Source organism: Leptonychotes weddellii, chromosome 6 (genome assembly GCF_054177405.1).
Source record: "Leptonychotes weddellii isolate Sample4059 chromosome 6, ASM5417740v2, whole genome shotgun sequence".
NCBI lineage: Eukaryota > Metazoa > Chordata > Mammalia > Carnivora > Phocidae > Leptonychotes > Leptonychotes weddellii.
The window spans coordinates 45,028,935-45,056,749 of record NC_138374.1 but is presented as its reverse complement, the minus strand read 5'-3'; the positions used below and the strand labels follow the sequence as shown (position 1 = coordinate 45,056,749).

Genomic DNA, 27,815 nt, shown 5'->3' with positions numbered 1-27,815 from the left:
CCCCACCCCCATCTCCCACCAGATGGCCATCCCTGGAGCCACCTTGACAAAACCTTCAGGCCAGGCTCTAGCCACTCTGCCAAAACCAGAGTCCCTTTCACCTTCTCTATCTATCTACTTACATCTTTTTTCCTGCCTAACAAGTCAACAGTCAAGAACTACTGCCCCTCATACATCACCTCTCGTTGGGCAGCCACCATTCTATAAGAAGAAGGAAATTACTGCCTTTATGTCTGGGAGACAACCTGGGAGGACTGACATGTTCCTCAGTCCTAGAGGAGAGCGTGCAAGATACTCTTGAAAGGAGAGGATGGGATAATGACCCTCTGCTGAGCATGCAACTTGTCCAGAGACCTGTGTCAAATCCACCCCAAGCCCTGGTATGATAAGCCCCACTATTTCTTTCTTCTCCAGTCCCGTGGGGGCCTGTCATTTGCTATTTGCTGGTGCATTCAGAGGTGAATTTACTTAGCTAAGCTGTCCCTGCCTTCCTTCTTTATTCTGCCCAGTTGGAAGGAACTGCAAGAGTGGCATTCTGTCCCTAGCTCTGACGGGGCTCAGGACATCTTGCCATTTTCTATTACTAGAACCTTTCAAGTTGGCAGTCCTAACAAAAAGACCCCATGGTAGGTATGAGGCAAAACAGAGGGATGGGACTTAACAAGCAGATGAGTTTATTTCACTTAATGATCAGTAAATGCCCAAGAGGCTAATCAGTTTTCCTCAAATCCTACTTCCCCTCCTATTCAGGAATCCAACCAATCTCTAATATTTTCTGGGCCTTGTGACATGAAACTTCCCTCACCATGTTCAATTTCTCTGTTTTCAGTATTGTCAATTATCCTTGCTAGCCTGGCTGGGGACCATCTCTTTGGTAAACACATCCTGCACGTGTCCTCATGGCTCATGGCCCCTCTATCTGACTCCAAGTTTCCGAGGTCCTGGAGAAACAGACGGAACATGGACTCATGTCAGGAATGCTGTGTGTCCTTCTTGGGAAGACTGTGGCCCACTTCTGGCCCACTATTCTACAGCAGACCCTGAGTGGTTTGGCACCCAAAGGACCTTGGCGAAGGCTGGGGCTGGCTGGGCCTTCTTCTCACACCTCTCTATTTATGTAACGTGTGTCTCCACAAGGCTGCCCTGATGGAGGGTTGCTTCTACACCTCTCCTTACACTGCCACCAGTGATCCTCCCAAAACACTGTCTCCTCAAGAACTTGCAAGGGTTTCCCAGTACCTATGACAAGGCAAAGGCAAAGGCCTTCAGGAGTGGGTACAAGAATACTTTCCGATTTCCAACTCCAGTTATGCCACTCTACGGACCCCTTGCTCCAGCCACACCAAGCCACTTACTACGGCCTGAGCACTCTCCTTCTTTCCTCCATTGGACAGAACAGTGAAAGAATTAATACTATGGGCTTGGAAGCCAAACCACCTGGGTTCAAATCTTCCTCATTGGGCAAGACTCACCAGATCCACCAGACTTTACGTCTGTTACTCAGCTTCTTCATCTGTAAAATGGGGGAAAGTGTAATTCCTCCTCGTGGAGTTAGAGTTAAGATTCAGTGAGTTCACAGGCATAACACTCTTGGAATGATGCCTGGCACCCAGTAAACAATGAACAAGGGTAGGCATTGATATTACTAGAGAATTCTCCTCATCATCCAGGGCTAGGTTTAAATGAAAGCTCCTTCACAAACCAGCCTCGGCCTCCCAAACCGGAAGTAATGGCAGCTCCCTCTGTTCTCACAGCCCATGCAAGTACATCTCCAAGCTTTTTCTACTTATATATGTAGAAACATATATATATATGTGTGTGTTTACCATATACACTTGCCCGTCTCCTACATCAAACTGTGATCACTTTGAAGACAGAGACCTACTCTAACCCATCTTACTTTACGTTCCTCAAAGACCTTCTACAACCCCGAATACAGTAGGCTTTCAAAAAGCATCTGCCAGATGAGAATTAATCTGAGAAAAGGAATTGAAACAGACAGCTGAAACGCACAGCCTTTTTGGATCCCATTTGAGGATATAGTGTGAGAGTCCAGGCATTTACTCTATACTGTCTACCTGCTGGAGAAATATTCTTAGTGTCCACCAGCGTTTGTGAATACAACTCCTTGAAGGTGGCCATGGAAAGAACTGAAAACGATTGTAAGCCAGACAGGGATGGAGGGAATCCATGAATCTGCTTCAAGTGTAGTCAAAATGGTGTCCAGTGTGCTTTCCCCCCCCCCCCCCCAGAGAGCCTTTTTAGAGAGCTTTCATAAGATGTTCAGCGGGGTCTGTGAGACCCCCAAGTTAAGAACACTCGACGTGGTTATCCAGAGACAATGTTCTTGCCCTCTACTGCCTTGCAACGGAAGGAAAGCACAGCCACTCCCACAAGGCACAGACTCACCAGCAGGGAGAAGTGGGCAATGAGGGCTTGGTGACTCGAAAGGGAAACGAGGAGAGGTTCCTTAAATCATTCCATGTTCAGAGATCAACAAGGAAGGCAGATAAAGGAACCTGGGAAACTCCGTGGCCTGCTCCTCCTGGGGGGGAACGTGGGGCGGGTTTGTGAAGCCGAAGGTTATCTGTCATGATACAGGACTTGCTGGCTTGGAGCACAGACACTTGCCACTTGGCTCAGTCGGTCTGTGAGAGTTGTTTTCTATCAGGGCGACTAAAAAACCTAGTGCGTCAGGATCCAGACACATAAATGAGGCTGTTCACCTAATGGCTGTGGGGAGAGCTAAGTGACACTGAAAAACCAGGGTGAGTCTGATCCCAGAACAAAGGGGAGACAAAGACCATGAGTGCAGAGTCCCCGTAGCACTTCCTACTGGCCGATGGTTTGCAGGGAACCCTCGCGCAGGAGCCTGTTTTATTTGCTGAAGGCACAGCGGTAAATTAAAGCCCATCCTAGCCCCGTTCTGGGCTCTCGGGTTTCTCCTGGAGCTATTCCTATCACTGCCCATAGGCCACTAAAACCTTTCCACCTTCAGAATGATTCATTCTGCTCAAACAAGCCAAGCCACAAGCCATGTCGAAAAGCCCACTTCAGATAAGTCATTAGCTTCCTTTATGGATTTTTCAGGTCAGAAGGAATGGGACCTAAGAGTCCTATCTTCTGTAGAGTTGAAAGGGAGTACTGAAAGAGGTGGGGTGACCCGGAGAAGCCACAAGAGACCGCATGAGCCCCTTTCTTCTTCTCAGTCAACAAGAGACGCGTAACAGAATTAGGTCCTGGCCGCCTCCCTGTCTGTGCCAGACATTCAAACCAAGCGAAACCGCCCACAGGTTCTTCATTCACATGCTGGAAGTGAAAGGAAATGGAGGGCTCAGCACCCTGTCTTTGCTTCCACGGCGGAAGACGATGCAGAGCACCTGGGATGTAGAAAGTCACGGTGAAGGAGGAGCGTCGAAGACCCTCTGACTTGTCACGGGACGGCCCGTGCGAGCTGAGCTGTCATCGAGACTGCTGTGGGCAGGTGGGATAAAGCAGTAACTGTGGCCAGAGAGTAGCCCAAAGGCACCAACACCAGGAACCCAAGTTCTGTAGCTTGGCAAGCTTCAGCTCGCCTCCTGACCCACGTTTAGCAATTCTGATGTACCATGGAGCAGACAGCTCCAGCCCGGGATGACTGCTCCCTCAGCCCCTCTCCAACAGGCAATGAAAGCAAGACCCACTTTGAAAATTCTCCCCCATCATGCAAACTGACATAGGCATGCTTTTCAAAAACCCACAGCCAATCTGTTGATCATTACTTATTTACAAAGGCCTTCGGGCAGAAAGTCCTGTAAAAACCATGCTTGATACGGTATACACTAGCTTTTTCTGCTTGTGGAAAAAAAGTCCCCCCAAGGCTACCTCAAACCATCACTTTCTATTGCGCATAAAATGTAGTGTGTAACACTAAAGTATTTAATATATATGGTATAATATATCTACAGGAAAGGCATTTGTGTAGAAGTATGTTACCCTGGATTTGGTAATTTGATGTTTTGCTGAAGGCTACGACTTAAAAAAGCTTCCACCTCGTACAGAAGACCTGTCATCTTGGTACCCAAGAGCCAACAGAATAAAGAAGTACCCTTAAGCAGCAAAACTTTGACACAGCTTTGAAGCATATGAAAACAGTATAACGCCTCAGAATTATTATTACTCAAGATCAAAGAAATGAGCCATACTTTACATAGCAAACAGGGACAGGGAATTTGGCTCCAAAGGTTTCAGATTTTTCAGACTTCTCTTTATTTATTTATTTGCTTCTCTAAATTTAGGCAAAAGAAAGCGCCTGGACTTTTTTCTACTTTAAATGGATAAAACTATTAGCATTAGATAAGGCGATTACCGAAAGGTGAGTAAATAGGAAATGAATGCTAGCAATGACAACTGGCATCATAAAAATGAGAAGCTTGGCAGTTGGTGCATTTTATTCCTCCTCATAAACTATAAACAAGCATGTAAATCAGCAATACCCCAGCAAGACTGCATGAAGGGGCAGGCAGAGGACTGTTCAGGAAACATCTTACAGGAAGAGATGATCATAACGGAAAAGGACATGGGGCTGGGGGAGTCCTCCATGGGAACCTGTGTCCTCAGCCGCAGGGAGAAGGACCGCCCCATCTGTGCCCTAGAAGGGTGGCCATGGAGGGCCAGGGAGACGCGAACGTATGGAGAGAGGGAAGAGCAGGGGGAAATGGCCATCATTTTATTTCAATAATCAAAGGGAGGAGAGCAGCCAATATCAAAAAAAAAAAAAAAAAGAAGGAGAAGAAGAAGAAAGAAAAGAAAAGAAAAAAAGAAAAGAGAAGAGAAAAGAAAAGAAACATCAAGCATCAAGATGTCAGGTGTTTCCATGGCAGTGATCATTTAGGGATCACTCCTGTTTCATCACCGAGGTGCTAGAGAGTTAGGATGTTAGAGGAAATAAGCACTGGGATTGGCAGATGACTCAAAAACAACCAGGGGAAATGAAAGATGAAGAGGCCCAAAAGAGAAACCTGCAGAACTCTGTTGAAATTTGGTTTCATTTGCCATTTCCAAGACAAAGCCATAGTCAAGATGGATGGATGGAAGGAAGGAAGGAAGGAAAAAAGGGAGGGAGGGAGGGAAGGAAGGAGGGGGAGAGAGAGTACACACACACTCTATTTCATAATTAATATTGCTTTTAGCCTGAGCAGAACTGGATTACTTTTGAACTTTGCTTTGGCAAGTCCACAGATTATTAGACTTTTTTATCAGTCAAAATCAATTAACAGAAATTTGATTTCAATCGACAGGATAAAAAGAAGGTAATCTTCAGGTTCATTTTTGATTGTGATGATACATCTCACATATGGCCTTAAGTACAGAAAACAGTCCTCGGAGGGACTCCAGCAGAAAGAGACTTGCCAGAGGCAAACTAACCACCCGCGTCTCTCTGATTGGTTCCCAGCGTCATTAGTGCCACCGCTGTTTAGGAACTACACACAGACAGGACATGGTGACAGCTAAGACTTTAAAGCCTATGTATTTTTCAAACAGCTTTTCAAACTGTTTTTCATGACAGAATTTTTTCAGCTCTATCATTAACTGCTGACAAGCTGACAGAATAAATACTCCAGCCTTTAAGAAGCCACCTAACGATCGGTCCCCTCCCCCGCCTCGTGCGTGCCTTGCCGGGGGAGGGGAGGCGCCCGGCCTGGGCCAGGCGGGGAGGGGGCCCCGAGGGGAGGAGAGGAGATGGAGGGGCGCCCCACATGGGCCCTCGTGGCCCCTCTTCTTACCTCATCAGCTTGGGTGAGGAGCTCGGGGAGTTCCGCATGCCTCCATTCCGCTGCTTTTTTTTTGGGGACAGTGTTGATGGCTGCTCATCTTCAACTGGAAAGACAGGCAGCTCATGAGATTATGAACAGTTTGAGGGCAGACTGAGAGATACAGGCAAGATATCAAAGGACACACACTCACGGCTCAGTCACTCACTAGGAACTCATGGCTGTCTTTTAGGACCCAGTGACAAAGACCAAATGTGTTAGTCAAAGAGGCCGGCTTAGAAAAGGTGAACTCATCACCTCTTAGCACTCCAGCTTTTGAACATGCACTTGAAACAGACTACACCAGTTTGTAAGTGCCCTGCCATAAGAGAGAAAAGAAATCATGATTTATCTGTATATAAAAAATATACACATATATATATAACATATATATATATGTGGGAACACTCAATCATTATTCTTAGAGTTAATTTCAGTTACTTCGCTGAGTAATCGAATGGGTTTTTCCAAAACCACAATCAGAAATAAAGTTGTATGGGCAACAGCAGCGGAAGAGCTGCCAGCCAGTTGATCCTACAAACGAACCAACTTAGCTGGTGCCTAATCCCTGCACGCCAGAGCGAGAGCCTTGGAGAGAGGCAAGGATCTGAGGCCTTGACAGCCAATGTTTCAATCGGTCAGGACTGGGAACATTGGTGCCTGCTGGCTCAAGAATCCCCAGCCCATCTCAGCTCTGTCCCTGCTGCTCCCTAGAGGGAGAGCATGTTGGGGCGTGCACATGGGATCCTTTCTCCACGCATTAAGACTGGGCTGTGAGGTTGGAGAACCAGGCCGGAGAAGAGCACCCGACTGAAGGAGGAGGTTGCCACTGAGTGATATCTCTGATGATGTGGTGGGGGGCAGGGAGGGAAGGCAGCAGAGGGCATTGGAAACCAAAGGCTGTTTTCCAAATGTCTAAACCACACAGATCGCTAAGCAGTGTGAAGGTTCGCTCACAAACAACACAGCACACTCTACTGCTTTTGCCCAAAGACACCCACTAATAAGCTTTATAGATGTATTAGCTTGCATCATGCTTCTTTTTAAGAGAGCTGCTTGATAATTAGCAGATGCGCACCCAGCCTGTCACCCAAGGGCATCAGCAGCAAAATTCTAGCCCTCCTCTACCCACCCCCACAATTCAGGCTAAAGCTGTAATGTCAAGAAGGAAAAATATAGGATCCTTGGATTCTTAGAGTAGACTGCAACACAGACTGGGAGGAAGCACCCTTGAAACCCGGAATGCACGGCAGTTACCTTAAAGCTAAGAAGAGAAATATTAGCAGTGATGACATCAAAAGAAGCTTGACATATGTTAATGGTGTAAGTCTTATTCGGGGGTGGGGGAGTGGGGAGGAATGTCATCTCAGCTACTTGACATTGCCCAGGAAGACCCATATCCATATCGGGACATGCATTATATGATACTTCCCTGAAAACCCTAAATAAATTTAGTATGTTACGATACATGGTTCGCAGGGATTCTAATAATCCAACTATCTTCCAAGCCTGCTTCAAAGTACCCCACTTGGTACATTTCCCTATTCCACTGTTAGTCTGGGCTTGTCTATATTCTGGCTGACACATGGAAAAGGAACAAGAATGCAGTCTGAGGTGAGAGTGATTCCAGAAGCAGTGAAGGCAAGAAGCACCTACAAATGCCCACAGCCCACTCACTCTACCAGCTACTCCCCCGCCCCGTCCCCCCTGAGGCCCAGGCTCAGGCTGCAACCCTATCAGTCACTTAGGGCTCCAGGCAGGAACTATGTGGCTGGGAGGATATCACATCTTATCAGAAATGAGTATCCACAGCAAATCACACAGAAACTAAACAGCACTTAAAAGATTAAAGGAAATAAATACAAGCCACATAAATGGTATTGAAAAAAATCACTTAGAGTTGATATGCATCTCTCAGCAAGCAAACAGGCACTCTGAGCTTGACCTGAATTCATCTTCCTTTCACAGGATAGGGGGCCAGGCATCCCAGGTTAATAATGGGGTAGAAAGGCAATAAGTGAAAGAGAAAGGGGGAGAGAGAGAAAGAGAGAGAGAGAGGGAGAGAGACAGAGAGGTATGTGTATAAGTATACTTTTGCATTTTCCCCATCTAAGGATGGGGTAGAACGTTTTGCACTGATTCCACCCATAATACAAGTTCACCTTTTAATATGGACCACTTGCAATTGCTGTATTGTGTTCAGGGTGACCTAGATTAGTTGAGTCACATGACAGACTGGATAACGTGTATGCATGTGAGTGGGTCTAGTTGGGGTGAAAAGTTCTCTCCTCTGTCACACAGGCCTTCTTATGGTTAGAGTGACATACCCAGAAAGGTCTTATACCCAACCCAGGCTACTATGACTAGCTTTATGCAAGGCCACCAGATGTTGCCATGGTTTTGTCCAATTTATTCAGTGAGTCCATTTCAGTAAGGTCCTGAACAGAAGTCCCACTCACTGGCAGTTCTGTTGGAGTCCTTTGCTTAACTATTGTCTCCCCATTTGCACTGGACCTATAATAAATAACTCTCTTTGGCTAAGTGCCCATTATCCTTGCACCTTGTCACTGTTTACATGCAGCGATCTTCACATGGAAGATGTGTAAGTTAATACCTGTTACCCAGCTCCAGGGAGACACTTTGTTCTAGTGCTAAAGTTACCCCTCCTTCTACGCAAGGAAACTATTTATTTTCATTGCAACTCAGAAAGATCATCCATCATAATCATACTGCATTTAAACCGGGATTTGTTCTCTTAAATGAAACTCATGTTCACAGGTTTCCTCCTGCACTCACAGGCCTGGAAATGCAGATCTGTTCCCTGAAGAAATGGGTGGAAAAAATGTCTTCAGCTTAAATATATGAACGTTGTGTAATGGAGACCATTACATATGGCTTAGATCCCACGAGAGAAGCAGTGATAACTTCTTTCTCATAAGTAGGTTATAAACCATATTTAATTATTATCCTTTATAGGGATTCTATCAATTTCTGCATATTTAAAGAAAGCAGACCTAGAAAAATTTTTAGTTAAGCTATAAAATATAATTTTCATTTCATGGCTTCTGTGACTATATGTAAGGAATAAAAATAGAATTAAAAGGGAGACTGAAATTTACGTACTTTCATGAAAGACAAATGTACTGAGGTAATTGGCCACTACCTCATGCCAACGCACATTTATGGGCTCCTACTTAGCCTGCTTTTTGGCTAATTACCATACACCCCTGTCTCCGGCATTTTCACTCGCATCGTGCTGTGGAAGCGCGTGACGATACGATCTTTGAAAGGAACCTGACTTACCAGCTTCTTTAAAACACAAACAAGTTCAGGAATCCAATGTGGAATTTTTATAGGAGCTGAACTCCATCCAGTCTCCAAGTGCTCATAAAATTCAAGGGCTTGTTTTTGCACATCCCTAAGTATAACACTTAATGTGCTGTTGTAACTTCCCAGCGCTCACTTGTCTAATAGGCTCTGAATCTAACAGTTTTACAGTTGGGGAAGACTCAGTGCTAGAAAAATGTCAGGCAAGTCTAATGAGGCTTCAGATCCCTTGGTTTGCGCTAGAGTTTAATTTAAAGTTACAATGATGTTTTAACATGTTTGCTTATACTTGACTAAAGAGGATTCATTATTTCAATGACATAACCTCCAGACAATGTTCTGGGAATTGATTTAAGATGTGGTGGTAATTCCAACAGCCTTAATGCAGAGTCGAACATCTGTAACAACATTTTACTCGACTTTTCATCGGCATTCTGTTTTCAAGCAAAAGCAAGGCAACATCTTCCAGAAACACTGGCCAGAGCTCTGGGCTTATTTCAAGATGATCATATATTTCACTGGATTTTTTTTAAAAAAAGAAATCCCTTTCTTTATTGGCCTCGCCAGCTTGCAAACACCGTGTGAGGGTTACCAATGCCTCTTTGGGGGCCTTTTGAGTAAAATGGGGCAAGGATTCCAACTTTCAGCTTTTCCAAATAGCCTAATGCTGACATGTGATGGATCCGGCGCTCGGGTCCAGCCTGGGACACATTCCCTCTTCCCCTTCCCCGTTTCTGCCCCAGGGTTTGGGGGGATGATGCCCTTTGACACTTAAAGGTGAATTTGTTGGCCGGAGTTAAAAAACAGTTCAAAGCAAATAACCTCGGAAATGCAATAAAAGGCAAACAAACCATAAACATGAGTCAACCGGCTATCTCCATTACGTTATGAATCACCACATCTGGAGAAACCCACATCTGCACACACTTAGCAGGTCATTAGTAATGTCATATTCACACTGGAATCACTCAGAGTGAGCAGCATGCAAAGTGGCTTGAACGCAAAGGCATCTAGCTAACAGGGCTTCCGACGAAGGTCTTGAGCAAGCTGCTAGACTGGAGGCAGGGCCGTTTTAATTGTTACTTCTTGTCTGCTATGGCTTTTCTCTTTGGTATTTTGCTGCCCAACAAGCTGAATGCATGCTGAAATCGACAACAGTACATCTGTCCTCTTCAACCGAGCTCAGCATGTTAAGATAGAACGCTGAAGCGTGTGGTTATTAAAAGAGGGGCGGGCTCCCCAACTCCTTCACCTGGCTCGGCCACAAGCCGAGGATTGTGAGTTGTGTCCTTGGACTCAAATGGGTCTTTGGGATAGCGCGATCTAGCTGCAACCTTGACTGCCAAACATCAACGAGAAAAGAAAATGGAAATGAATCCTTTGCGAAATTTTTCATTAGGGAAGTTCCAAACAAGTTTTATCATCGAATAGAATTATAGCTTTACATGAAAAGGGGAGTTTCTTCCTCACAGCTCAACTGCGGTTTTCTTCTACCCTGATGGCTTCTTGAAATTCTTTTTGCTGTGTTTTTGTCATCAATGTCAGAAGCGATAGTATGTCAGAAAACAATCCTGTTTGTGCAATAATTTCCAAAAACCTACAGAGTACCCTTCTCCCTATGACATACATAAACCGAAAACTCAGTTTAGCAGCAAGACCAGACCCTTATTTCCTGAAGTCTGCTAGAATGCATCCTACTGAATAATTATTATATTCCAAGTCATCAATCCTCAATGTTAAAGTATCGTTTTCATCTCAAATAGTAGGCTTGGTCAGCTTGGTCGTGATTGCTGCTTGACTTGTGTTAAAAGCCATGGGTTTGCCACTCCTAAGAAAGAAGGAGGTATAGCATCTCCTTGTATCATGAGTGATAAAAAAGAAGTGGGTGCATGTTTTCCATCTTTCAGGATGAGAATCTTGTTTTACCCAAACTGAGGGTAAGGAGAGAGGGTCAAGTTGCCAGGCTAGGGATGTAATAGTGTGCTTCCTATTTTCTGTGGGTTTACCAGACTTTCTCCCCAAGAAAAATCATGTAAGTCGTAGTAATACAGTCTTTTCCCAATATGCAATTCACAATGGACAAAACTCCCAAGCTGACCCAACCTCTCTCTAATATGATGGAAAGCCTAAGACTTTCACCAGAAAATCTGAGCTACTTAATTCTCAAGGTCTTAAAATGTAGCCACGAAAGAGCACTCCCTGGATGGGAGCGCAGAATGGTGCCCGCTTTCTGGAGGGATGTCTCCTGTCTTATAATCATAGACTACCAGAACCGTAGCTGCCTGTCACACAAACCAGATGGGTGAGGAGGTGCAGATGCTTCCAGAAGCAGTGAAGGAAAACAACAACAAGAACAACAAATGCTAGATAAATAATCCATACTGTGAGTTTGGTTTTCTAATTGCTATACAGGAGCACTTGACTGTTGGTTCAGGAGGAATTCCAGAAGTGGGATAGGACGTGTGCCCATCAGTGAGGTTGAGCAGCTAAGGAGGCTAGGACACAGTGAGGCAGGCATTGGAGCCAAGCTCTATGCCTAGAGGGTCATGAGCAGCTCAATATCAGAACACGGGGGAGCTGAAGTGGGTGATATCCTTGAAATGAGAGCTTCTGGTCTGAAAACCTTGGGATAACATATATCCCCCAGCCGATGGGTGAACACTTAGCAGTATTATTGATAAGACCAATCAATAAACCTATTTTTGAAAGATCATGGAGAATATTAATACACAGATAATGAAAAGATGAAGGATGCTGCCTCTCAAAAGCAATGCCAACAATAATATCTCCAACATATAACATACATAATTGTCTACAGCTGAACAATCACTTTATTATTTACATTATCAGGCAGGACAATTTCACAACTTCTAGCTGAGAAATAGGAAATACATTTATTTGGAAAATCTAGAGGATGTGGGTTGAAAATAACACTAACCTGCCATTATGTAACATGAGTTTGGAAGTGGCCCTGTGGACCCGAGCCCCCGCACAGGGGCAACTGCCCCCAAGTAGGCTGATGGGGCAGGGAGGGGAGGTTTGTTGCAGCTTTTTCATTTCTGGCTTTTGTAGAGCTAATAGGAGAATGGGGAGGGAGACTTTAAGGAGCAATAGTTTACATAGAAGTTAATCACAGGGTGTATTTCTGGCTCTATTCACTGCCTGGGAAACCTGAATTGTGTAAGTTTGAGTCCATTAACACAGAGTAATGAAAGAATTCAGCTCCTACATGGGAGAGAGAGAAAAAAATACTATATAAATATACTAACAGAACCCACATGACCTGGATTGCAATGTTCTCTGTGGAAACGCTGCAGGCCTAATGGATCCTATGAAATCAAACAGGGTGGATTAGATGTTACCTACGAACCCATGCCCCCCACCCATCTCAAACCATAAGCCTCATGTTCTGTATGCATCCTGGTAGGAGTCTAACATTTATCAAGTTCCCCTGTATCTAGAATCTCAGCTCATATATCTTTGCAAAAAACTTGACCTGCTGTAATAACTTGCCCAATGCTCTGCTTGGTATTGGGTAGAAAATTCCTTTTGGAGATCTGGTTGCCTTTGGCTCTTTTTTTCTTGGAACAGATTGTTTCTATCATCTCAAGGGCAAAGAAAAGTCTCAAGCAAAGACTAGATATTAGCTTCTCAGAGATGAGACGCAAAGATAAACAATGGAATTCTAAGAGCAAATACACGACTAACATGAGAAATGCAAGAATTTCCTTGAATTATTGCTATGGAGTTTGGAGATTGGGAAGGCAGTAGAAGATGGAAGATAACTTTTACTTTGAATCAGACTGAGGAAAAAAATACAGAAGTCCAACAAAACAGCCCCTTCTCAACTCTCCTTCTCTCCCTGTTCTTTACTCTGACACCAATGAGGTGCTAATGACTTTGAAGCCAAAAAGTATATGTATCTGACTCCTTTTTGTAGCTCCGGCATGTGCAGTACCTGTTTGCGGGGGACAAGTTTCCGAGTAGGGATGAGCCTGCCAAGTCCCTGGCACCAAAAGCTGCTTTCTTTCTTCTTCTTCTGTTTCTCAAGTTTCAGGGTCAGCAAACCATAGTCTAGAACATGTTTTTGTATACTCCATAAGCTAAAACTGTTTTTATATTTTTAAGTGGTTGGGTGAAAAAAATCTAAGAAGAATAATATTTCATAACACATTAAAGTGATAGGAAACTCAAATTGCAATGGCTATAAATAAAGTTTTATTGAAACATGGCCACAGTTGTTCATTTACCTATTGTCTATGGCCGTTCTCACTGTACAACAGAGTTGAGTCATTGCAATAGAGACCCAGTGGCCCGCAAAGCCTGAGATATTTACTCCCTGCCCCCTGATAGAAATTTTTTGCTGATCTATGCTCTCTTTATCTTTTCACATTTTCCTAACCGTCCAGTTTTTGAAAAGCACTATGTTCTTCCCGATCTGCCAAGACAGCCAAACAACAAAAGGAACCCACGTGGAGCCCACGTCAAGTACACAGATCTGGGGAAGTTGGGAGGGACAGAGGTAGCTTAGCGATCCGATTATCCCTACTATCCAACCTGCTAGGGGTCCAGCAGGTCCCCCGGCATTTGAGGAAACCAATCAGGTGAGTTTCCCATCTTCCAACTCAAGTGAAGTCAGATTCATCTACCCCGCACTTTGAGAATCAAGGCAAACCACATCTACCACGAGCAATTCCTTGAAGCTGTCAGTGTGTGCCGCAAGTCCACCCTGAGAGAGCCCGCACAAGACAACAGATTAACCATTAGACTAGATATGTTGAAAATATACAGCTTCAACCTTTCCCCAGCTAGCTCAGAGCGATATATAGATGATTATTTCAACCGTCAGCTGCCGCATAGATTTAAACCCCTGCGCAATAACTCCTGGATTCATCTGCCCCTTGTCAAACTTGCACGGCTTTAGTTGGAGGATACATGGTGTGGCAGTTTCACTGTGAATCCAGAATGATCCAGACGGCTGCTGTCTCTTTGTTAACAGGAAGCCAAACTGATGAGTTTGTAATGCATTTCTTATCAAAGGTAGTCTCGGAAAAGAAAATGCGCCCCATCAGTTTGGTTAGAATTTCACATATAGTAGATTAGGGGCTTAATCAGAACATCTCTGTTATTTTCATGAGGAAAATAGATAATTCTGCATCCATCCCATTAAAATCACTTTATGCTGATGAATTACGTATTTATAAATTTATAATTATCTTTGATTTTTCCCCTCCTTCAGTATGCTTAATAAAATCATCAGCTAGAGCCCAGAAAACAATGGTGCTTTGTAGACACGAGCACGCTAATATATTTTTTTAAGTTAATGCCGATCTTTTTGAGCTGTGTGTCTAAAATGATCATAGCGAATAAAGGGATTGTAATTTTCAACTCATATGTTTAACAAAGACAAAATGGACTATAATGGAGTTTATGGAGCCTGTAAAGGAACTCTTCCTCTAATATGGTTTGTTATCAAATAGATTTGGATTTACCATCGGATAAATCAGGTCCTTCTGAAATGTACCAAGAGTAAATGACTGTATACTACTGAACACAGCTCCTGGCACATGGAGAGTGCTGCCAATTTTTTGTGGTGTTTATTCAGTATGTAAATGCCAGCATTAAAATAGCTATTTGTCCTGTCTTCATTCAAAATTCTGACATTTTATGCATTGGGGGTTTTGTTTTGTTTTTGTTTTTTGCATTTTGATTTTTAAAAATTTTGCATGAAACTCTCTCTTATCTTGACTCCTGAGGGTTTTGGTGGCCCCTTAAATGTGGAGCCCAAGGCAAGTGCCTCGCTCTCCTTACTCAAGTCCTGGCCGTGCCCTGCCCATTTCTCCAGAGTGTTCTCAAGAACCTGCTGGTTCTGCCACCCTGCCTGTCATTACAAAGAAGTTAGCTTAGTTTGTATCCGCCTGTGTGTCTATACACTCCCTTGTTCAGAAGTGGGCAAGGCGAATATAAAACAAGAGTTATTCTTTTGATCACTTCATGCTGTTTGCATGAGATTGTTAAGGAAGACCCTTGCAAGAAAGGTTTCCTTGTGGATTTACAAATTGTCAGACATCCAAAGGAGTGGAGAAAAGATTGTGCTGCCTCAGGAATCTGAGATTTGCCACCTGCCTGGGGTGAGAAACAGAACAGAGAGAAGGGGTCAGGTCTCTCATGGACTTAATTTCACACTTCACATCAAATTCTCCTGGCTAACACAACGTTGATTTACATTTTCACTTTGGGGTAAAAGTTTTTATTTGCTTATATGTTTTGATTCAGATGTTACCTTCCTTCTCTTTTTGTTTTTCCTCCCCCAAAACAGCTTCAAGCAAACATGACTGGCAGCAAATGTCCACATTTCATTTCCATTTTCACTTTACTGTTTACATCTTAAAAATTAATGTTTGCTCCAATAATTCTATTTGAAGACCAGCCTAGTGTCTAATTGTGGGTATGTGAAATTGTTTCCTAAACCATAAGATGTTATGCAGGTAAGGACCATCATTATTATTAATATCATTAATATTACTGGTTCATCCATAAACACCATATCTTCCATTGAGCCAGCTGTGTCAAGAGCCACCTAGAATTCTAATATGTATTCCAGATGGTTGCACTGATACTTTCTTTGAAACTCAGATAAAGGTAAAATGCATGGGTTTTTAGCGCAAGCTAGGTACACTCCATGGCCCGATGAAGAATGTTCTGCCAGAACACTTTAGAAGCACTGTATGTTTTTAACCTTGGGAGGTAAGGACCAGTCTGGATTGTGATTTTACACTAAACACAGCATTTAGTATATTTCTTAAGGGCATAGTCACCTTCTAAAGATGCTCTTGAACTATAAAATCATTATCTGCATTCTACTATAATTTATCCTCAGACAGATCCTGTGCAACATTTTAAAATGCTAGCGCATGGTGGGTCCCTTTCTGGTCAACACAGAGAACAAGGTATAGAATGCAGGGGGAGGGCTGGAAGGGGTTTAGAGATATTCTGGCCTCATTCTCTTTGGGCTCAAGGCTACAGTAATATGCAGACCCAGAGCCAGGGCCCAGGTCTGCTGAATTCTAATCCAAACCAATTTCTGTCAGACTTCTGCTCATGAGAGTAGCATAAGAATACAAGTTTCTAGTCAGGCCTAAGTTCCACCTCTGATCCTTATTAGAGCTCTGATCTCAGACGAGTTACTCAACACCTCAATGTCACAAGATCTGCTGTTATCCCTGCTGGACACATGTAGACACTGGGATTTGGGGATGCTGGGGGGGTTAAAAGAGATAATCAGGGGCCACATGCTGACAGCCTGAGGACCAAATACTTTCCCGACATGCTCTGCTTGGCACGAATTCTGCTCCTCCACGGGATTTTTGTGTGTAGGGCAATCTTTGAGTCTGAAGCTTATCCCTAAAAATACGCTTTACTAACTTCTGTTTGAAAATCTTGCAGAAGACTGGGCTTCCATTCCAGGAGGGTAAAGGGTCTCAAAAGGCGTGAGCTCACCAGTTGGTCAAACACTCCAGTGCTGGTACTCCAGCCACAGGGCAGGCGTCCCTATTTTACATCTCTGGCCCTGGCTCCAATGATACTCAAGTGTGCCAGAAGGATTGTAAGGTGTGGCAGATCCTTCTACATATGTCAACTCATACTGAGCTGCAAGAAAGAGTAACAGCTAACACAGGCCTTGTGGCCACACCACTGGGTCCAAACCCAGGTATTGGCAACTTATCTAACCTCAGTTTTCTCACCTATAAAATGGGAATACTCAGAGTACCTTCCCCATAGGGTTGTTGTGAGAAAGGACTGAAAACCTAAGAAGTGCTTAGAAGAATTCCTGGCAAGCTCAGGATAAATCTTACCCATCACTATTACCTTGGCTTTGAGTAATCCAAGTAATTAGAGCTCTCGGCCATTTGGTCCTTCTCCACAAAGCCACTCAGCTCTTTTGACTTGGTTTTGCTCAGATGGGTTCATGTGCTCTCCTGTGCCTGGAGCAACTGATCCCATATCTGTGCACTAGGATGGGGTGAGATTCAATTCCCACCCCGCATCCTCTGCTTTGGTTTGGCTGAGGCCCAAAGATTTCAGATGGCCCCAGTGAACTGCTCAGGTCAAAATAATTAGGCTATGCCAAGTGTCATAAGAAAAAAAAAAGCCAGAAAATGTTTAAATGGGCCTCAATTGGAGAAGGCTGGGACCATTCAGAGCAATAACAAATGAAAGTCAGATGCAAACATGGAGAAAGCCCACTGTTCCCTCTAAATTACAGGAAATTGGTAATGTCTGATTGCGAGGGGCTCTTTCCCTTGAATTTCTGGTGGGAGGTCACGAGATGGGGGCATGCATGTGGGCAACGGTGGGGGTCAGGAGAGCGATGGGGCAGAGGGACAGTGACTCTTCCACTATTCCTTCCCATAGGTCGTCTTTTCACCTACCTACTCTGTCCATCCTTCAAGAAATAGGTTAACCTGCCTCCTCCAGGAAGACTTCCCTGGCAACTGTCATAAGATAGAATCCCTCCTTTCTTTACAAATCCCTTGGCATTTCTCATCTCACACCCCTGTGACATCTCCTTATATTTTGGCATTATAGTTTGTTTTCCATTTCAATATGTCCTATTCCCCAATTAGACTTAGAAGCTCCTTTACTGTAGTTTATATATCTATGAATCTCTCACAGTGCTGAGCCCCTGGTAATGTTCCTAAGAAACAGATCCTAGTTGCCAGAGAGGTGGGGTTGCAAAGGGAAGAAGCTCAAAGGGAGCCCAAGTTTGTCCCAGCTTGGATCAAAGGCGTGGCCTTGGAAAGACACCTCCCTCCTAGGGGATTGGCATTCATTAAGTAGATGGGCATTTTCAGCTCTGATTTGCAATGGTTCTGGGCTTAATGCTCTCTCCTGTTACTTGACAGATATCACAGGAACCAGCCATGGATGGAAGGCCTCCTAACTCTCCAGCCAAAAATTATGACCCAAAACTTCCTACCTGACTCAATCCCAAAGTGCTACAGACTAAGAAAGCAGAATCCCTGATCCAAGAAAAGTGTGGCCTAGCTCAGTAGTTCTCAACCCTGCCTTTCAACAAAATAGGCTGGAAAACTTTGCAGAACACCAATGCTTGAGTCCCACCTCAGACCCTATTCAACAAAACTCATGAGAGTGGGGGCTGGGACTGGGCATTGCTTTTTCTTTTTCTTGTTTTAAAGATGCACAACAGGAGAGAACCTCAAGTCTAGCTGGAGAGACAACTGCATTATATATAGATCTTTTACATGAAATAACAGTACAAAGGTGCTGCATGATAAAGTCAGGTGAGGGCTAAAAGAAATGCCCCGTATGATGAGTGCTAGAAGATATAGTGTGGTCAAGAAAAAAAGTCAGACTTGAAACAAGGGTGGGGTGGACAGAGCTGTTAGCCTTGTTCAGCTACATACCCTCCGAACGAAACACGGGGCCTGAACACTCAGGACATAGAAGCCACAGCGCGGAAGCCGCTCAATAGTGGTGTGCTAGGTGGAGGGGATAGCTTGGACAAAGGTGGGGAAATGGGAAGGTACTAAGCTAGGGAACTATAAGAAAATAAGTTTGGCTAAAGCAGGCAGATTTATCTGAAGGCACAGTTGGGGGTATAAGGGAAAGCCAGCCTAAGGCTTTAAATTCCAAATGACAGAATTGTGAATATTAGATGTTAATCTGAATCCTCTGGCAGTTACTTTTTCTTCAGTTTAAATACTCGGATTCTGAGACGGCAGCAGGTGGTTTGCATCTAGGCAGGGTCTATCAAAAGCCCCTCACTCAGCCTCCTTTCTTGCTGCCCACTTAAAAATTATAAGGATCCAAGATAAGATACACACGTTGTGTGCATGAAACTAAACACGAGAAGGAGGCCCCTGGCAAGAGTCCAGTTCCCTTGGAGGTCTCGTTTTTACTCTGGAGAGTGTATCTGACAGGAAAATAAAGTTATTTAATGCTTTGGAAAGGGGTTCTGTGAAACTCACAAGGCTGCTTCCTCAGAGCTTGGCCAGGTCGATCCGACCTTTACTCTGGGACACTATCTCCCATCTTCAGCTATTCGAGAGGATCCTGTCCCATCTAAAAGGAACTCGGAGGAAAATCAGCAGGGCTTTGACTTGAACAAGAATATTGATTGCAGTCAACAGTTTGGAAAACATTTTCAACAAAACTAGAGCTTTCAGGTGGATTCATTGAGAAGGAAATGTTTCCCTCAATTCTCTACTCCTTGGTTTTTCTTAACCAATAACACTTCAGCATTTTGTCTGTCAAAAGCATAGAAGTGAATAAAAGAAGAATGTACATAATGTTGTCTGGACCCTTGACCTGCACTCCTGAGACCAGTATGCCAAAAAAATTTATAAACTCAAGAGAGAAAATTCTTGGGGCAACTGGCTGGCTCCATCATGGAGCATGCACTCTTGATCTCGGGGTCGTGAATTCGAGCCCCAGGTTGAGGGTAGAGATTACTTAAAAAAAGAGAGAGAGAAAATACTAATTGGCTTTCCCAAATTAATGGTTTCAAATTTTAAAAAAGAAAACAAGAAAAATATTTGCATTCAAAGTTCTTTATAGTCTGATAGGTAACACTTAATAATGAACACAATGAACAAATAAATGAGTCGTCCTGGGACGTATCTTAATTCTTCCCTTGCATAACCCCAATAAATCCATTGTCTCCTATCCTCTCCTGGCCAGGAGGGACACCCCAACACCCTGTATAAAAGGAATAGTGTAGGTTTAAAAAAAAAGAAAAAAAAGCATAGTTTTGTCTTTCAAAAAAATGGAAACAGACTGTGTGTGGATGAAAGAACCAAAAAAAAAAAAAAAAAAGTTTTCCTTGTACATTTGTTGTTTTGCTTCACTGATGCCCAAACTGATGAGCTGATTGGTCTTTGTGTGGACAACTTTGTTCTAAAAAAACAACCTAAAACCTCTGATCCTGATTGTCAGAAATTTAGCTTTGGCTCAGTAAGAAAGCAACATTCTTTGGTTAACTTGGATTCTAAAGTAATTCTTGATGAAAGGGAATCACGTTAAAATTATTCTTATATAGCACACCAATCCACTACCTAAGTCACCTTTATAAAAATATCCCTCATTATCCTGGTGCGGAACGAAGCCTAGGGAATTAATTTGTACAAATAAGTATTAAATAAAAATGGGGACTTGCCACATAATAATCAGATGGTGGAGGTAATCCAGTCTTAGGGGTAAGAATCTGACATTGAGTGGTTACCTTTTAAAAACATAATAACATTCATTGAACTAGGATTTGTTCCAAATGAGCGTTAAATCATGCTAGTTGGATTTAAAGAAATCTTAGCAATGGAGAGCTGTTGTCTTAGTGGAGGTATATCTCCTCAATAAACAAACACGCAAACTCAGTTTTAGAAATTCATTCTGGAAAAATAGAGGAATATCTGGAAAAGAAAAAGCAGAAAGTGTGTATGGGGGGTGGCTACCTAGAGTACATCCAGGTAAAGGGTTTCATTTCTAGAAAAGCAGCGCCACCTGCTGGTCAACTGGCCCTTCAAGCCCCTCTGTGGTTTGCCGGCCATCATCTGTCTTGTAATCTATGCATAAATATACAGCAGTATTTCTCAGCTGCTGTTATACATAAGAATTTTATTACCAGTCGGCAGATTTCTAACACACTGGTTGCAGTTTAATAATCCCCTATTACCTGAAGTATGGGTTATATAAAAACCTAGAATGTTAATTGTTGACAAACCAATTCTAATATGTAAAGCACTGTAAGTCACCCAGTAAATATCCAAATAAATCGAAAGGGATAGCTCTTTTTCCTCTAACAACATGTTATTAAACAACACAACTTGATCACTTACATAAAAATAATGTTCATGCATTTCGATGTACTAAGAAATCGGGAAAAATGCATTATAATCTTACTAACTGAAAGCTTTTCCTTCATTTACAATTTAGAGGAAAATATTTTTGCTGTGAATATTTTTTTCCCTTCCTTTAAAAAATGGACCTAAACTCAGGTGTCATTTAGGAAATTTTCTCATATAACAAAACCTGAGTTATAAATAACTAAGATTACATCTATAAAATGCTATATTTTTAAAATGGCAATAGAGAAGTCATGGAGAATATAAGTCACTGATACAGTGAGCAGAGAAACACTACCTGTCATTTTTCAGAAAAAGATCACACAAACGCGATAGCAAAGGAACACAATAAAAGGAAGAAACAGGAATGTGATAGGTGACTCTGATTATATCTGCAAAGGAAACTGTGATATAAATTAACACCCAAGCACCCACGAAAGGCATATTGTATGTAGCTTCCCCACGAGTGATCGTTATGCAGCAGAGAAGACTGGTGATTTTGAAAGAACAGAAATAAAATGTAGGCTGTGAAATCTGGTGGTGATAACTAATGACCACACAACTTACAACTCTGATTTGATCTCTAACAGAAAAAAATAAAAAAGTACTCTACAGGATAGATGTATGCAATAGGGGCCGTATTTTTCACTTGAAACAAATAAACCCCAAATGGGATCAAAGGGCCCCAGCAAATGAAAAATGACAGTTCCTATGTTGCCCTGATTTGATCTCAAGCAAAACTACCATGCTGATAACATTCCAGAGCTTTGGAGGAAGGCAGGGCCTGGGTAAAGGATTTGGGCCCCATTTGGCCCCAATTCTCACACTGATCTCACTAATGAGAAAATCAACAAGAAGCAGAGCCCGACTATTTATAAAGCGATTTAGGAAAGGTGATGATGTGAAGTCTCAACACCAACCAGACCTCAAAGATGGGTTGAGATCAAGACCATCATCAAGAAAAGAAATTCTGATAGAATTTGAAAGGAAAGAAATGTCATCTCTCCCCACCGTCTGTTCTCCTCTTGTTTGCTCTCCAGCATTCCTTCCATCTTCCAAGAATGCACCGTCCATGTCCATGGTATAGATGGAAAAGTCATAAGGCAGTTTCAATAAGATGAGGAATGATGAGATCAAAGTCACAGGTGCTCTATGAGATAGGTCCCGTTATTACCTCCATTTTACAGATGGGGAAACTAAGGGATAGAAAAGTCCAGAAACTTGCCCAAAGTCCCACAGTAGTAAGGGTTGATGTTCACTTAGATGAAATGAGAATAAAGACTCATACATGTGCAAGCCATTACTCTTATTATAGCAATTGGCACGCACTGAGCATCCATTTGGTGAACATATCAAAACATGACTGCTCCAGGAATAATTTCCAAAGTCCCCAGAAAACATACAAATCCCCCTGCTTCCCTCCCTTTCCCTACTCTGAGGTTCCCTAGAATTTCAGGCTTTAATTGCCAAGGAGAATCACTTAGCTCACTGCACAGTGAGATGAATGGCTTGGGAATCCCCAACTAGATAGCTGAGAAAAGACCGGAGATGTCTGCCTATTGGATATCCATCTTCATCTTCATTGAAGAAATCTGTGAAGGAGTGGCCCTTCCAGCAACTAGTCCCTTGCACATGTCACATCCATCTCCCAAGACCTCCAGGCCACATGACCTGAGCTCCTTCCTCCACCCCATCTGCATGCCTAGCAAGCTCCGTTCAGGCATTTTCACAGGGTCTCTCTTCTCTGCAGGTCATCGTACCTCCTTTTCCAGTAACACCTGTTTAGGGCTTTGGCTTTGAAGCATCCCTGCTATCCCTGTTCGGATGTGTTCTCTCAGTTGGACTTGTTACAGGCCATATGTGGAAATGTACTCATCTGCACTGAAGAAATGGCCAGATCGACCTTGACAAAATGCAGAGAGCAATTCAAAGCCACTCAAAGGTAAGAGAATGAATGCTTGGTGCAGTCTGAGAGCTCTGTGAGCAATCTGGAAAACTCTCTGTCCCCTCCTTGTCTCAAGCAGAATAAACAGAATCATGACACTTAATAGGAAATTGCCATGAGACACACTCAGCCTTTGGACACCTTGAGGTGGGAAGAATTGCCACTTGGGCACTGTTGGGTTCGATCTGCCTACCTTAAGTCAGGGTCAATGATCCTAACAGTCATGAGTGGACTGAAATCTTTCTCCATATTTGGGCGGGCTGATAGCTCTCTGCAAACCCATACCTCTCCTCATATTGGCCCTACCCCATGCATTAGTATTTTTGTGCCACCCTCACTCACAGGAAAACGATCAGGCTTATTAAATGCAAATGTCACAAGTCCTTGATTTTCTAGGACAAATGCCCTACATATACATGTATCCTTCATGTGGTGGTATCCCTCTCTCTCCTCATTTGATACTTCAACAGGGTTTTGCCTACTGTGATTTAATTCTGTCTAGATCTTTTTTAGTCTGGATCCAATTTAATCGCTTCTAGATCTTCTTTCCCAATATTTAAGCTTCACAAAGAATATGGATTGTACCGGGCGCCTGGGTGGCTCAGTTAGTTAAGCGACTGCCTTCGGCTCAGGTCATGATCCTGGAGTCCCGGGATCGAGTCCCGCATCGGGCTCCCTGCTCAGCGGGGAGTCTGCTTCTCCCTCTGACCCTCCTCCCCCTCATGCTCTCTGTCTCTCATTCTCTCTGTCTCAAATAAATAAATAAAATCTTTAAAAAAAAAAAAAAAAAAGAATATGGATTGTACCTGCTAGTTGATAATTTTCAAGAGCCATCAGTTATGTCCTTGATTTTCTTGCTACATTTCCCCCTTTATTCTCCTTGTATCATATATATAAATATATATATATATATATATATATGCATGTGTGTGTGTGTGTGTGTGTGTATACACATTGCTGTAAGTTGTTTAGAGAGTTTTAGGAAACTTCACGGATCTGGGCAGTCCTGCTTCTGGTATACCATCTATTCATTCAACTGATGATTGAGAATCCCTTCATTTATTCATTCTTTCACTCCTCAAATATTTACTGAACTGGAATCCTTCAGGCCATTTCCTACTCAGGTATTCTTGCCAACACATGAAGCCCAGCCAAGGATGCCAGCATGCTGCATTTCTGACCTTGGAGGGAAGGAAGGCAGTCCCTGTGTCCTTTCTTGACTGAGTGCAATTCAACAGGCTCCGGCCCAGAAAGCTGCCATTGGCCAAAGTGGAGATCACTTTAATGCAAGCAGTCAGCTCCACTTCCAGAAGATGGCCCATGCTCTGGTCTACAGATGCCCTTCTATGCACTGTTGGTGCATCTTGTGTAGCTCGAGCTCCAGGAAGCAGTCTTTCTCACTTCACTTAAAAGCCGGCTCAGTGCAACTGACTATCCCTAATGTAGATCTGCTTCAGAAGCTTCCACTTTGAGTTTACATAGAGTTTTCTCTAGGAATATTTGGTAGTATTTGCCCTGCAATATTGAAGGGGATAGAATGGGGGCCTGCGGGTTTACCAGAAGAGGTCAAGGGAGTTTCTCTATTGCTGTTTCCATTGTTGGCGGGAGGAGAGCTCCTTCTGTGGATGACCAAGGGAGATGCTCTTGAGAAGAAATGTCTCTGAGTCTCCAGACCCTTCCCCCAGTTTGTCTGAGCTGGACTTCAGAAGAATGTCTCCCCAGAACAAGAATCTATGGGTGTGTCTAGAATCTCCCTCCAAACTAGGCACCGTCTAGCTATTTACAAAAAAGTCTCTTTAATGCTCTCTGGGATCTTAAATGTGCAGGTATGACAATGACGGACTTGTTTCTGCACAGCTTCCTCTTGGGAAAATGGCTGACTGGGGAAGCAGAACCCTTATAAGTAAATGTGGGGATGGAAGATTCCCTGATTATCTACGAAATTCACCATACTGGTTTGGGAGAAAGCCCTGGAGAGAGAAGAAACAGTACACGGCCAATTGGGTGGGCGCATTCTGCCTCATTCCAGTTCCAGAAGCTGGCATTCTCGGCAAGTCCAGGAGCCCAGGACTCTAGTGCTTTTCCACGCCATTTTAATGACCCTTTGAGGTCATGGTGTGTACAAATCCCACAGCCACGTTTGGCCAACGTACAGTCACAACGAGTACAAAGGTCTTGTGCACAGAGAAATAAAAAGGAAAAGAAAATTGTGCCGTGGTACTTAGATATGCCACGTGACTTCCTCGGACTCTGTGTGGCAGTACTTCACGGGAAATGTGTTTTGTATTTCCACTGGAGTAGGATAAGTGGTTGGAAACTACAGTGGATTTTCAGTGGATGGGATGTGAAGGACTTTATTATTTGTTTCCTCGATAGATGTAAGGAGACATGCTGTCTCCCTGAGAAAGACGGGAGGAGAAAGGTCTCATTGCCAGCCGCGGGGATTTGAAAAATAATTTTCATGAGCTCTAGCTGAAGCTACCACGTGCAGCTTGAGCCAAGACCTTCGGGGCTGGTCACATGTCCCCGCCGTGGCGCCCACTTGTTTCTGCTGTCCAGCCTGGGCCAATAGCATTTGTGGTAACAGTTGGGAGCTGCCTGCCTCTGTCCCTGTCAACACACTCAAGATGTGAGTCTTATTGGAAATGGGGAGGATGATGAGGCAGGAAGAAGAAATGGGGGTTAGAAAAAGAAAATAGATGGAGGAGACCCCAAGACTGGGGATAATGGATGCAGCTTGGTAGGTCTCCAGTCTCAGCTGAGGCTTTAAATTCCCCTCCAATCGAAGAAAACTCTACTGAGCCCAAACAGGAATCACAACGACGGCTGGGTCAGCTGGGGAGAATTAAGCTCAAGAAATTTAACTAATGCAACTCAACTACTTCAGAGCCATTAATTAAACTTTCTTTAAAAAGATTTGAACTTCTCAGATCTGCATATGGATAATGTGCTTCAGTGCAGAGTCCTGGCGGCTGTAGATCACGCCTTCCTTTCCTAGGGCAACTCAGAGCAGCTCCCTCCACCTCCTCCTGCCACAGCCTCTCCTCTTCAGGTCTTCCCCACCCTCAGGGGGGAGTCTCCCAACTGCCTCACCAGCCCAGCCCCTTCTTCCTCAGTGCGCCAGCCAGCGGAAGACTTGCTAAAACAAAGCCTTTGTGGTCCCTTTCCTGATCAAACACCTTGAATGCATTCTATTGTGTTGCAAATGAAGAACAAAACCCCTTCAGGATTCCTCTCCCTGCGAATAGGTCTTAGGCTCCAGCCTAACTGGGTGACCAGCGGTTCAACGGTTCAACCTTGTATCTGAGTAACTCAACTAGCTCCACAGCCCATGGAGCCATCCAGCTTGTTCTGGAATCCCAGCCCCAACTGTGGACTCAGGCAGGACCCCAGGCAAGTTATCGAACCCTCTCTGAGCCTTAGTTTCATCTGTAAATGGCACGGTTTATAGGTGCCTCCGTTTACAGCTGCCTCGACCGTAAAAAACTGTTACTACCTCAAAATGAGGATTAAATTCGTATTTGTAAAAGATACCGCATCTGCAAAGCAGAAAATGCTGTGTTAAATTTAACAACATACACACACACATATAGGCACACACACACACACACACACACACACACCCTTGCTGTGTTCACCTTGCACACGGTAAGATCAGCCACTACACCAAGTCTAGTCTCCATGGGAATCTAAGTTAAGCGCTAGCCACCTAATACCACCACATTAAGAAGCCTCGGGTTCTGCGTGATGGAGGGCCAATAAGATAATAGATCTGCCTGGAGAATGGGCCTTTACTCAGATAAGACAAAAACATCAACCACTCCCCAAAAAGGGAAACGGATTTTTCGGCAAATCTTAGCGAGTTTCACCCGTCCCTCCTCACCGATACGTCTGATCTGTTTATAATCTCCAATTCACTCCATTCTGAAAAGGGCTCCCATTAGGCTCATTGCTTCTAGGCTTAAATGCGAGTCAAAGATCCCAAACTCTAAGATCTTTCCTATGAGCGTGCTGGCAAACATCTTGAATTTGTTGGGCCAGATGACAGACGTCCATCTCAGATGAAGGAAGCATCGGAGTGAAGCGATGGGCACCATCCGAGGAGGAGGGAGAATCCCCGGGCATGACTGAGACCAGGCGGGTTGCAAATCAAGTGCTCATTTCCATCTGGATGAGACTTGAAGGCAGGACGCGGTGGAGCCCATGCGGCCGCCCCCCCAAGACTCTTGCCAGTGACTTTACACCATTACTGGTCTGATACTAATTTGAGACGAAGCCCACTCGCATCACAACAAATTAACCACAGACACGCGATGGCAATCAACTCAGGGGGCTATCCTGAACGCCGGCTGGGGGATTCCCTGTCTCCACGAGCCGCACGCTCCCACAGATGTTTCTAAAAGCCTCTTCCCAGAGGCCCATTTAGAGAGAAATTAAATGCAACTTTGACTTAATTAACGCTTTAAATGATAATGAATACAATGTAGATTCATAGGAGGCATTTACATTGTGTTGTAAAATTGATAAAAATTTAATAACTCTTTGTTAATAAGTTATGTCTCCCCAGACCCATAAAGCCTAAGGCACTGCAAACTCCAGACTGGGTCTAATCCAGGCTCCTGGTGCAGGTGGAGGAGGGAGGCAGAGATGGACTTGACATTTGCTCCAAGCCTGCTCTAATTCAAACCTCTGCTTGTTCATCAGTACTTTATTTCATACAGTAAAGGTCAGGATTTGGGCTCAAGGCAGAGCCTTGACAAGAGAGCTCAAGTGAAAGGCGGACTGGCCCTGGCATCTGTCGCCCGAGATAGTGGAGGAAGGGGGGAGATGGAGAGCTAACTGGCCACATCCGTCCTCCTCCATGGGGGTAAGATGGAGAATCTGATGCCC

At 43.8% G+C, this 27,815-nt stretch overlaps 1 protein-coding gene across 17 annotated transcripts in view; it reads right to left on the bottom strand.

Moving 5' to 3' along the window:
* The window catches only part of KCNMA1 (potassium calcium-activated channel subfamily M alpha 1), a 712,149-nt gene that overhangs the window by 91,599 nt on the left and 592,735 nt on the right, over positions 1-27,815 (bottom strand). For 12 of the 17 annotated variants that reach the window (XM_081824023.1, XM_081824025.1, XM_081824026.1 and 9 more), the window contains one exon: positions 5,766-5,859. In XM_081824023.1, coding sequence (XP_081680149.1) covers positions 5,766-5,859 — 94 coding nt within the window. Of the gene's footprint in view, positions 1-5,765; positions 5,860-10,371; positions 10,459-27,815 lie in introns of those variants that run through there. The other 5 variants (XM_081824024.1, XM_081824032.1, XM_081824033.1 and 2 more) reach the window with 2 other exon arrangements.